The sequence below is a fragment of the Delphinus delphis genome, chromosome 14 (genome assembly GCF_949987515.2).
Source record: "Delphinus delphis chromosome 14, mDelDel1.2, whole genome shotgun sequence".
Lineage (NCBI taxonomy): Eukaryota > Metazoa > Chordata > Mammalia > Artiodactyla > Delphinidae > Delphinus > Delphinus delphis.
Window position 1 is genome coordinate 43,676,386 of NC_082696.1, and position 12,004 is coordinate 43,688,389.

A 12,004-nucleotide genomic window follows, 5' to 3' on the forward strand; every position below is an offset into this window, starting at 1 on the left:
TGACATGTTAACAGTGCCAGGCTGCTCTCGATGTCTCTCCCAACATCAAACTCACAGACTGTGCCCATGAAAGCTTTGGCCCTCCACCTCCTTAGAGGGCAGACAGCTCACTGGGAATGAGGTGATTACTGAATTTAGCTCAAGAGAACAAGCCTCTGAATCAAGATCGAGTCCTATAATCATTAAGCTTTACACACAGAAAAACTGTTGCACCAAAACCCACTGCCAACACCTCAGCCTTGCAAACCTGTGTTCTCTTAGTGATGGAGGAACAAAGGCATATGAATGACTGAGGGGAAGAGAACAATTCATGATAGTGTAAGTTCCCACGTCTCCTGCAGACAAGTGATATCATCTCCATTTAAAGATAAGGAAAGGGATGCTAAAAGTGGCTGAGTAATTGACCACATCACTTTAACCAGCAAGTAACAGAGTTACTATCAACCAGGACCGTCTGGCTCCAAGCGCCTTGTGATTTCCACTAGACCAAGCTGTTTCTGCATAATCTACCAGTATGGGAAGAAAAAGATCAAAAGGACTTGCTCTCTGGAAATTGGCTGGTAAGAAAAACCATACTCATGCCAAGGCAACCACGTGAGAAGTGCTTATCAAATAACCTGTCAATAAAATGTCTGTGTCCATCAGTGCTTCAAATTCCCTAAGTGTACTGGTAGGGATTTGTACTTTACAACTCTCTGCTTAACTCTGAACACGAATATACTCATTGTAGAAAGAAGTAGCCCATAAAGAATCAATTGGAGTTCCTGAAAATAAAGGCCTTATTTGGCAATATTTTAAACCCACATATCCGTAGAGCAACTATATTTCTAAAAACTTACCCTGGATATATTTACAAAAGTGCAAATGATACATGTATGAAAACGTCACTGCAGGCTTGTTTGTAATGGTTAAACACCGCTCACAACATAAATGTCCAATGTGAGGACACTGATGAAATACATCACGATGTAGGCCCTGGATGGCAGAGCATGCCTGCATCGGAAAGAATGAAGTACATCTGTCTTTGTGCTATTGTGACGGAATCTCCAAGATGTAGATGAAAAAAAGCGAAGTACAGAAAAAGTATGATCCTTTTTGTATACTTAAAAAAATAAGCTTCGGAGAAAGGGGATTGTGGGGGACAGGGGTTGGAAATAATTACTCTTCATTTTACTTCTTTCTATAATATTTACATTTCCTGATCATATGCTCCCATTATTTTTTTTAGTATAAACAAAGTTTAACTGGAATCACAGGCCATTTTTTCCTTCTTTTATGTCTCTACATTAAGAAAAAATGTGTTATGTTTCAAAGGCATTAGCTTTCTCTTACTATTTTGCAGAAACAGTAGGCTTCTATTTATGTGTCACAGCCCCATCACTGGGCACCTGGAGTGGAAACACTTCCCTAACCAGCCCAGTTAGGAGTAAATAAACTCCAAGACCATACTCAGAGCAGCGCTCCTGCATAAATTACGCACCACAAGGAAGTCTTGATCCTGCGTATATTACGCACCACAAGGAAGCTTTGGATTCTAGGAGGCACTGCTCTCTAGTGGGCAGAGCAGTGGGTAAACAGGCGTGTCGTGTTGGGTGAATGCTTTCTTTTGTAGCTGGGAAATACTTTACTTCTTTAAAATACTCCCGATTTCTGAATGGATGTCAGAATAAAACACTTAGCTGGGTGCCTACCTTTTCTGGGAGAAGGGAAGAGTTTATAGTTAACCCATGAACAATGTGGGGAGGGGAGGTTCGTGGCTCTGACCTCCATGCAGCCCAAAATCTGAGTATAATTTATAGTTAGCTCTCCTTACCCGCAATTCCACACCCACGGGTTCCATGAACTGTGGATCGTGTAGCACTGCAGTATTTACTATGGAAAAAAAATCCACGTATAAGTGTATCTGAGCAATTCAAACCCGTGTTGTTCACGTGTATTTACAACTGCCTACATCTGGACAGACAACAGGCGTTCCCTATCACTTGAGTAAAAAGGAAATCCATCCATTTAACTTCTAGCTATTCTGAGTTGAGATGTGTGAAAGCATTCTATACCCAACCCCAAGGTGAAACCTCAGTTTTTCCTATCAACTTATTTTATCAAGATAACACACATTTCCTGACATTTTCATCTCACTACAATAATAATTAAAAAAAACCCCAAAAGATAGCAAATGTAATAAACAAAAACACAACAGTAATAAGGAATAACTCCAACTGTTTTCCGGTTACTACATTTTCTAAATGAAAACAGGTGCATTTCAAAACTGTAGTGTAGGAGAAAATGGCAAAAAAAAATTAGAACAAATGAAAAACTAACAATCAGGACTTTTAATAAGGTCCATGTGTTTATAATAATGTTTTAATGATTCTTTACTAATTTATGCACACCCCTGTTTATAAATAATTTTTGAAAAATCTTTTCATGTTTACTCACGGTGAAGCTCTTTAAAGAGAGTTGGAAAAATGTGTAAAACCACTTGGAATAAAGGGGAAAAAAAACCAAAGGCAGAAGGTACTAGAAATGGCAGTAAAGAAAAGAACTCTAGAAAACAGGAGAGATGAGTAATGTGGGGAGAAGCGGGGGACAGAGAAACGAAAGTAAGGATTGTGCATGTAACAAATTGATAAAAATACAGAATAAGGAATGTATTATTCCTTGTTCTTTACTCCAGAACAAGTGCAACTAGAAAGGTGAATCAACAGAACATTAAATAAAACAGAACCAACTGCCAAAGAGAAAATCAGACACGTGGGAAAAAATACATCCTATCCCTATGAAACCATAGCAGGTCCTTTGTGGGTCCTGGCCAGCAGGGTGCAAGGAGGGTCTTCTTTGTGTCCTGACGTCCCAGGCTCAGGGTCCAAAACAACAGGGGAGGGAATGGCAGTGCTGCCCCACACATGACCCATACCTGACCGGCAGGCCATTCCCGAGTCTGGCGTGAAGTGCTTCCACTCCTTCCTGCCGTACTCCTCCGCCAGCACCTCTGGAGCCAGCATCTTTGTGCCGTGGCTTGCCCTGGTTTGGGGAGATAAGGCACGTGACTCATCAGTGGTTCTCCTGAACACCCCCTCCTCCAGCCTTGTTATTGTTAATTCACCCTGATACTATGAAAGGATTTTTACAAAAAAGGTTTTCAACTGGATGACTTCCCCATTTAGGGTCCTATATGGCATTTCTCTTGACAGCTCTTATTCTTCTCCATGTCACCCATCAACCAGCAAAGTGATCAGGGGCAGCTCACTCTGAGGTCAACGCTGTGGCAGTTGCCCTGGACCAATACTATAAACCACAATTTCTCTGGAAGAAATATGATGACTTCTTGCCTAAGAAGCTGTCAATTAACCACGCAGATAAGATTAGCCTAGCTGGAACAATGAGGAAACACTGCAGGGACTGGGTGGGAAGCTGGGCTGGCAGCAGGAAAGAAAGAGCAGCAGTCAGAGCACGAGCTGCGTCAGGCCCGCAGGAGCAGGGAGGTGCCTGGCACCCAGGGCCAGCGGCTGTGAGCACAGGGGACTTATGAAGATGAAGGTGGGGTAGTAACATGCCACTCAAGGACACCACAGAGCTAAAAACACAATGGGAAACAGCAAGACAAATGGGGCAAAACTTGGAACAGGAAGACAAGAAGGTAGCTATTTTTTGTACTCGAAATACTGCTTTTGTATCCGTTGGGCCTGGTTAAGAGAATCTTACCCTGTAGAGAAACAGTTGATACTTTACGTTGTTTACTTTGAGAAATTATAATGCTAGGGAGTATTATTAGTCTTCTCTTGGTGTTATATTGTGGTAGCAAAGCAAAATGAAGGAAAAGGAAATGAAATAAGAAGGGCAAATGCAGGAAAATCATAATCGGGATCCTATTTATAAACAAGTTAATATTTACATAAAAGCTACTATATGTAAGGGTGGAGGAACCTTGAGCAAGAAATACGATCAGAAAAGGAATCTACTGTATTGTTTGAAAGCAGGCATCAAGGACATAACCTTGTAAATTCAAGAGAAGCTGCAGGTTGGCCAGAACTTGAATGGAGACGGTCAGACCTTGGGAAAAGGGTGTTGGGAATGGGGACCAACAGACAGACGTGACAATAAAAGAAAGAAGCAAAACTGTGGAATGTTTTCCATTCTTTTAACCGTGATTGAAGACAGCCAAATACACTGTAAGAATCTGAAAGTGGCATTTAACGTCATGGTCAAAGCTGCATTCTGTGTGTGTGGTGTACACACACAAATCAATACACACACTCTATCTCTAGTTGCCTGAGAAAAAACATGCAAATGAATTATAAAATAATCAGAAGTGGAACCACACCTGGCCTAGCTAGCTACACCTTAGGGGCCAGTCTGGGGTAGAGTGTGAGTCTGTACTGTGCAAAAAGAATGATGTACCCAAAGGGAGAGTGTGTACAAGGGGTAACCTGTGCTGAGCATCCTCTTCGTGAACTCTGACCATGTCAGCATAAATCATAAATCGTACAACTGCACAGCCACGTTAACTGCCTGTACTGTCAGCAGTGGGGGGAAAATAGATGCTCACTCCATGGTACCCTCTGTAAGACTAAGGGCAGCGATGGCAGCTGCTTCTCAACTGCCTGCCCTACTCCTACTAATACTCAAAGTGTTGGACTCACCCTAGGAGGAGGGAAGGAAAGGGAGTCAGCACTAAGTTTGGGAGGGGGGGAGATACTTATGAAGGTTGGAACAATCTAGAAACACTTCCAGAAGGAGCTGAGACACAACATGGGTCCTGCATGATGGGGGCGAATTTGGATAAATGGGGGAAGAAAGAGAGGTGTGCCTAGACCACCAATCCCCACCCAACATCCATTCTCTCCTTCTTCCTTAATAAAGACAGCTTCAATTTTACTCCAGGTTAGCACAATATAATTCCCAGGCTCTGTGGTCAAAGACATAAAGGAATTTATTAACATTCTACTGTATTTCCTGAAAATATTTCTGATGAGCTAAATTTAAAGAATTAGACCTTTCAATCTAATGCTTCCAGGTTTATATTTAAACGGCTCAAATGATTCACACAAAGACACGCAGGCACATAGATAATCTGCCATCTGATTGACTAAAGTAATAATCTTCTTTAACCCATACCTTAACTATCAAATGCTATATGATAATAAAATGTCCTGGAAAGAGTGAAGCTTTGACTTCACAACTAAATTTTATTACCTGAGCACGGTGCCATTATCTGCAAGTTTAATGAAGTTCCCGTCTTCCAGATCCAATGCCAAGCCCTTGCAACTGAGATAGAAAATTCTGATTACCAGTCAATTCACATAGTTACCTAACCCAAGAAATAAAAATTTATATTTTCAAAAAACTCACAATGCTAAAAAAGGACTCTCCCACCCAAGTGAATGCTATGTTAATCAAACAAGTAAGAATATCAATTCTAAAATTAAATATCATCCTCAGAGCAAGTACATAAAGAAAACTGTTATGTGGGCAAACCAAGGACAGCATATTCAGTGTCTAAAATCTTTGAGCTTTTAAAAAAAGGAATAAAAAAACTCACAGAGAACAAAGAATAAACACCATTGTATGCCTCTGTTAAAATGTACAAATGCTTTCCATTAAATAAAACACACACACAAACACACATTTGTATTCTACAAGTTAAGATCTTGGCCAGAATCTTTTCTGTACTCTTTAGAATCTGCCTCAGTTTAGGTCGGGTTATAAGAACTAGCCCTCTGGACTACGCATACTATTGAAAACCACTAAAACAAAGTCAAATACTAAGTTTTGGGTTGTTCACTGTAAAAGACTTATGGGATTTGGGAAGAAAAATGGGTACAGATTCATTATCATGAGTAATAAAAGCAAGAAGGTAAAACGGCCACCAAACACCAAGGGAATTAAAAAGATAACGACAGAGTACTTTAGAAACATTATTTACTTTGGTCCACAGTAAAATTTCCAGAGTCGGTGGTTTCATACAGTAAAATATTTCTGTTTCTTCGTTTGCTAAAAGGGATAGATCAAAAAGGACTAACCAAACACTGGAAGAATGTAGAACAGATGAACTCTGTTGTTCCAGAATTATTTCTGTATGTATTTTTCATGCGTTTCAGGACTACTGTTATTTTTCAACCGAACAATTTAAAGTGGTTTAATAGGACTTTTGTTTGTTTTATTGTTTAAATGAGGAAGAAGGACAAAGGAAGCCTTGGAAAGTTGAGACTCCTAAGCCAGGAAGGGAGTAAGCAGTCAGAGTCTCAGACATAGGGGTATCTACCCAATTACAGAAAAACAAATGTCCCAATTCAGACACTTATTCAAAACATGATGATTTCCTCTTTTCTTACAGTTCTGTATTTGAAGGGCAATAAAAGAAAATTTTTTAATAAAAGATGTAAATTTTAGACAGCTCTTAATAACCTCTCAAACTCTTAATAACGACAGACTTAAACCATGTAAAAATACACAAATTAGTCACATATGCTCTTAGCTTATTTTCATACTTAAACAAGTCTTAAAGTAGAAAGGACTTTAATTCATCAAACGTAAAACTTTTTAATACAGAAGGCATTTTGTCCTTTGACTCAACTTCACATTTCACTTTGTTTCCATAGCAGAGGAAGCATTAAAATTTTATCCACAATAATTAAAAATCAGAAGGAATGTGCTGACCTTAAAAAAGCTGCTTACCAGAAATCCCAGTCCTCTGGAGTCACAGTGAGCAATTCCTTGTCATACCCTTTCTCCTTGACCAGGAACTGAGCAAAGCTATTATAAATGAGCTGTTAATAAAAAGAAGGAAAAAAGACAGATTAAATGTAAAATTCACTATTCATTCTTAGCTTCAGAGACCTGAAAACCTAATGGAATCAGTCATGAGACAGGTGGGAGGGAATCTGTAGTATCTGTAATTGTGAAGCTCTGCAGGTTAACACTCCGTCCCCAGCAATTTACCCACTCCTGAGAGCCCCAGGGAGCTGCTGTGTCTTTTTTATTCCATCAGCATACAATTATACCACCAAGGACAATTATTAATCTTACTCCCAAAGCCTAATGGGTTGGAGATCATTAAGACTTGACAAAGCTTTGTAAACTGATTTAACAGATCTCCAGAGGATAAACATAATGACCACTCTATCATCACATCCATCCTCCATCCACCCTTGCTAGAAAGGCCCCATGGCGGCTGATAATGCTAATTCATATACTGGGCCCCACAAAATGGAGGCCACCCCACTGGCCCAGCTCTGGTCACAAATCTAAACCTAAGACAGTGTGCGCTTACACAAAACCCCTGTCAAGGAGACCTAACATACACCAATCACAATCCTCCACGTCAGCTTTAGCTCGCTTACCTCACCCTAGAAAACAGGACCTGCAGTGCCTATCAGGGAATCCCTGACCTCCTAGCCAATCATGCCCTATTTCTGTGGTGCCTCTTCTAACACTCTATAAAACACGGTCTTGCCCAAAATCTCTGGGGGAGAGTACTCCACTGCTTGTGGGGCACTGCACTCTCCCAATCTGTGGATTATCTTCTCCAAAGGAAAGACATCAAACTCATTACTTACTACCTTATTTTACTTTTGTCATCTGACACAGGGGAGTCTCAAAGAGAAATACACATAGGGACCAGGCAGGTACTCTAAAGAAGGAATCACGGTACCTCCATCAGACAAAGTGAGTATCGTTTTTTCCCACCATAAGAAAAGCTAAGGAAACAGGAAAAAGGAAGCCTCTGGAAGCAAGCACAAAGACAAATGCTCTGCTGATGGCTGACAGATCTTTTCATTCTCAACAACAACAAAATGACAGGTTTTCTGAGACTGAAGAGTGTCCAAGGAGACACACTGAGCAACCTGACCTTCCTTCTCCAGATGTTAACCCATGACAGGTTTTGATAGCATTGGAATGGCACAAGGGGGAAGCGAGAATAGATACAGCAAGAGTTGTAGGAGGGCTTCCCTGGTGGCGCAGTGGTTGAGAGTCCGCCTGCCGATGCGGGGGACATGGGTTCGTGCCCCGGTCCGGGAAGATCCCACGTGCCGCGGAGCGGCTGGGCCCGCGAGCCATGGCCGCTGAGCCTGCGCGTCTGGAGCCTGTGCTCCGCAACGGGAGAGGCCACAACGGTGAGAGGCCCACGTACCACAAAAAAAAAAAAAAAAAAAGAGTTGTAGGAGAAGGCCTCCCTGAGGAGGTGATGTACACACTGACACCTGCAAGATGGAGCAGTTAGCTGGGTGAATCCAGCGGGGAGAGGGCAATCCAAGTCCAGGGGGGCACACAGCTGAAGCTGGGGATTGGGGTTAGTCACTCAGGTACAAAGTACTACGGACAACAAAAAATACACATCATGATCCTGCCTGCAAGGTACCAGTGCCCTGGGATTAAGAGATGTAAATCCCATGTTAATGAAAATCCTCAGATGCTTAGAGCAGTGCATGGCATACAAGTAAATTCGATTTAAGTATTGCTATTATTATCAGTCGGGCGCTGGTTAAAAAAAAAAAAAAGGTCCTGACTTGTAGCATTTGCTCATTTCCATGGTATAGTTATCCCCACCATGGCCAGTTTCAAGCTACCAATGGTTACTGCACACCATCAGACTTGCCTCTGGTCAAAGTATTTATTCAAACTTGGACAACTGGAGTGTCTCATCCCTTGGCAATACTGATTAACATATGGGCATGCGATTCCAATGAGGTCAGATTCCTTCCCAAGAGAAAGGGCCCTTTCTAGCAGGGATGCCACCAGGGGTGTCCAGAGCTGCGTTCCTTACCTCTCCAAGGAGATGGTTCTGTAATAGGAGAGAATGGGGTCAATGTGTAAAGAGGAGCAGAGAACAGAGGTGCTGAGAAAAGCAGGGAATCTGTGCCTTTGAAAGCCCTCTTCTTGGGGCTTCCCTGGTGGCACAGTGGCTGAGAGTCCGCCTGCCGATGCAGGGGACACGGGTTCATGCCCCGGTCCGGGAAGATCCCACATGCCGCGGAGCGGCTGGGCCCGTGAGCCGTGGCCGCTGAGCCTGCGCGTCCGGAGCCTGTGCTCCGCAAAGGGAGAGGCCACAACAGTGAGAGGCCCGCATACTGAAAAAAAAAAAAAAGTCCCAAGGCCTTGGTCCTTGAAGCTCTTCCTCAAATTATGTTGAGTCACCACAGAAGCCTTCCTGGCACAGGGCCTCCACCACCCACCCCCTTGCTCTCCCAGCCTTAACTGCCACTTACTTTCTCAACAGTCTCACCTGACAAATAATCACACACAATCCACAGTGGGTGCAAACTGGTGCCCCGTGGGTCCTACGCAGACCACAAATTATATTTGGTTCCCACTGAAGGCTGCCAGATAAAATATGAAACACCCAGCTCAATTTGATTTTCGGCTAAACGACAGATAATTTTATAGTATGAGCTTATCCCAGGAAATATCTGGAACACCCATATACTAAAAATGTTTTTTTTATTTGAAATTCAAATTGAACCGGTGTCCTGTATTTTTCTTTGCTACATCTGGCAACCCTATAATCCTGCTGTGTTCGAAAATGAGCTGGTGTTTAAAAATTGAAAGACTTCTCATACAAGCTTAGATTTCTAATTTGTCTTGAGAGAATTAGATCTGACAAGACTGAGCCTCTACCTACGCCCATGGCAAATGCTGGCAGGAGTTGAGCACAGCTGCGCTTGAGGAGGGGCGTGCGCGCACTCTCCCAGCCGCACGTTTAAGTTAACTGCCTGGGTCCAGACACTCCTGAGTCAGCAACTCCAGGACAGCACAGGTGTCATCATTTCTACGATGCTTTTCCTGAGCCCCCCCCGGTGAGGCAACGCACCCAGTTTCACGTTTGCACGACACTCTGCACTTAACTAAATGCCTATGAGACTGATATGAGAGGCACGCACAGTGATCCATGATGCAGCGCCACTGCCATCTCCGGCATCTTCTCCTGCAACGCCCCACCTTCTGCTTGACACCCAGCAGATCCAGGCGCTGTTTCTCACCTTTAGGTCCTTGCACTGGCCATACTTCCTCTGCCAGAAATGCTCCTCTCTGCCTCCTCACCTGCCACTTGTAACTCCTGTGCTGGGACCCAAGCATCACTCACTCCAAGGACTCTCCTCTGGGATTTGCAGCACACATAAAGCCTGGTGGGAGGTAGCAGAGACCTGCCAGCTGGACCACCTTGCTGGGTGACCCTGGATAAGCTACTTATCCTTTCTGTGACTCAGTGTTCTCATCTCTAAATGATGATAATAACATCTAACTCACATGGTTGTAAGGGTCAAGCCAGTTTATATAGCAGAATGCTTATTAGAATACTGGCTGTTAGTGCTATTTTCAGTTACTAAAATACCTATTATTTATGCAATTGTTCCACAATTATTTATTGAATCCCGTACGTGCATGCAGTCAGCTTGGCACACAGAACACACAATAAACTGTCACATATACTGATGTCAAGGGGTCATGGCTCTAGGATCTAGGGAAAGATTCCAGCAAGTAAACAGGAAAATTTAAGGCAGTGTGTAAGTACTGTGAGAAATTAAGGTTTTTATGGAAAACTGCAGATGGGATAGGGACAGAAAGGTAAACTTTAGGGGGCCAGGCTACTTAAGATGAGACCTGCCAGCTGAGAAGTTTGTGTGATGAAGGGAGGAGGGCCCCAGGCACAGGTAACAGTCAGTCAGCAGCAAGGACCAGGCAATGCTGCCCTCAGCACAGGGGACCAGAACTAACCTTTCAATACCTTTACCCATTACAAGGCCACCTGAAGATCTGTGTTATCTCTGTATCCCTAACTCTATTATGGTGCTCAGCACATTGTTGGTACTTAATAAAAGATTTCTGAACCAAACAGGATATAAAACGCACTAGGTTAATGTTTTCAACCTTTAAATATCACTTACATTCGAAGTTTATAGCAAAGAACTCTTGTCTTTTAACGAGCCTGTATTCTGAAATTTTATGCTCACTCATGCACAAAAGTGGCTCTAATGACAATGGTTTTAACAATATTTCCTTCAAATGAAGGTGACTAGGGAGGAAATGCAAGAAAATGTTAATCAGGAGAAGATTTGAAAGGCAAAGGGAAGGAAAATATGAGTCAAAGACCTAGAGGAACCAGTGGCCAAGGATCAACAAGTAAAGTCTCCTCAACTCTCAACATGACTAAGGAAACACCTGTACAGCAGGAAAGCAGGAAAGTATAATAGAAGGAACAGTACACTTCTTTTTTTCCACCATCTGTACATAGAGAACATGAGTAATTCACTGTTTTGACCTTTGAGGGGTACCTGAACTGCTGATTGGAGCACTGACCTCACCATACTGAGGAGCAGCCCTTGCTGATGCCTGCACCAGCGGCCAGGAGCTCTATTCATAAGTGGTCAGGCTGGGGAATGATATGGGTGGTGACTATAAAAGCAAACACTTGTATGTGTCCAACACAGCTCTAAGCATTATCCATCCTTTACCCTTTTAATCCTTTCAACAACCTTTCCAGGCAAATCCAATTATTAGCCCCATTTTACAGATAGGGAAACTGAGAATAGACACGGGTTAAGTAACTTGCCCGAGGTCATAGAGCTAGGAACAGAGGAGCTGGTGCCCTCTGTCTGCAGTCCGGCTGCAGAGTCCTCGCTTTGACTACCATAACCAGCTTATTTCGCTTGGATATTTACATATTTGACTAAAAAAAAAAAAGTTAATTTTTCAAAATTAGTTTCCTTGTGAAACCAAAGGAATGGGGGAGGGAGAACAATTCACTTCAGGGTACAGGTGTGGAATCATACACACCCCACTTCCCCCTCCCTCCCTAAGTGCAGTGAGGACCCAGGCTGTTGTCAGGATTAGACCTTACTCGAGGTGCATGGAGCACGCAACAGGTGAGCAAAATTTATTTCCTTCTCTTGGCAAAAGGCAAAATTAGGGCTAACATATTAATGACTTTTCGGTTAGTCTTCCAATACACCACACAATTTCTCCCGGACTGCAGTGTTTAAAAACTAACAGGCGGTCTCACGGACGT

The 12,004-nt window shown here is 42.8% G+C and overlaps 1 protein-coding gene across 1 annotated transcript in view; it reads right to left on the reverse strand.

Annotated features, from left to right (window-relative positions):
* The window catches only part of NT5DC1 (5'-nucleotidase domain containing 1), a 120,393-nt gene that overhangs the window by 107,836 nt on the left and 553 nt on the right, over window positions 1-12,004 (reverse strand). The window contains exons 2-4 of the mRNA XM_060030061.1: window positions 6,676-6,767; window positions 5,194-5,265; window positions 2,915-3,021 (exon numbers count right to left, since the gene is read on the reverse strand). Coding sequence (XP_059886044.1) covers window positions 2,915-3,021; window positions 5,194-5,265; window positions 6,676-6,767 — 271 coding nt within the window. The remainder of the gene's footprint in view (window positions 1-2,914; window positions 3,022-5,193; window positions 5,266-6,675; window positions 6,768-12,004) is intronic.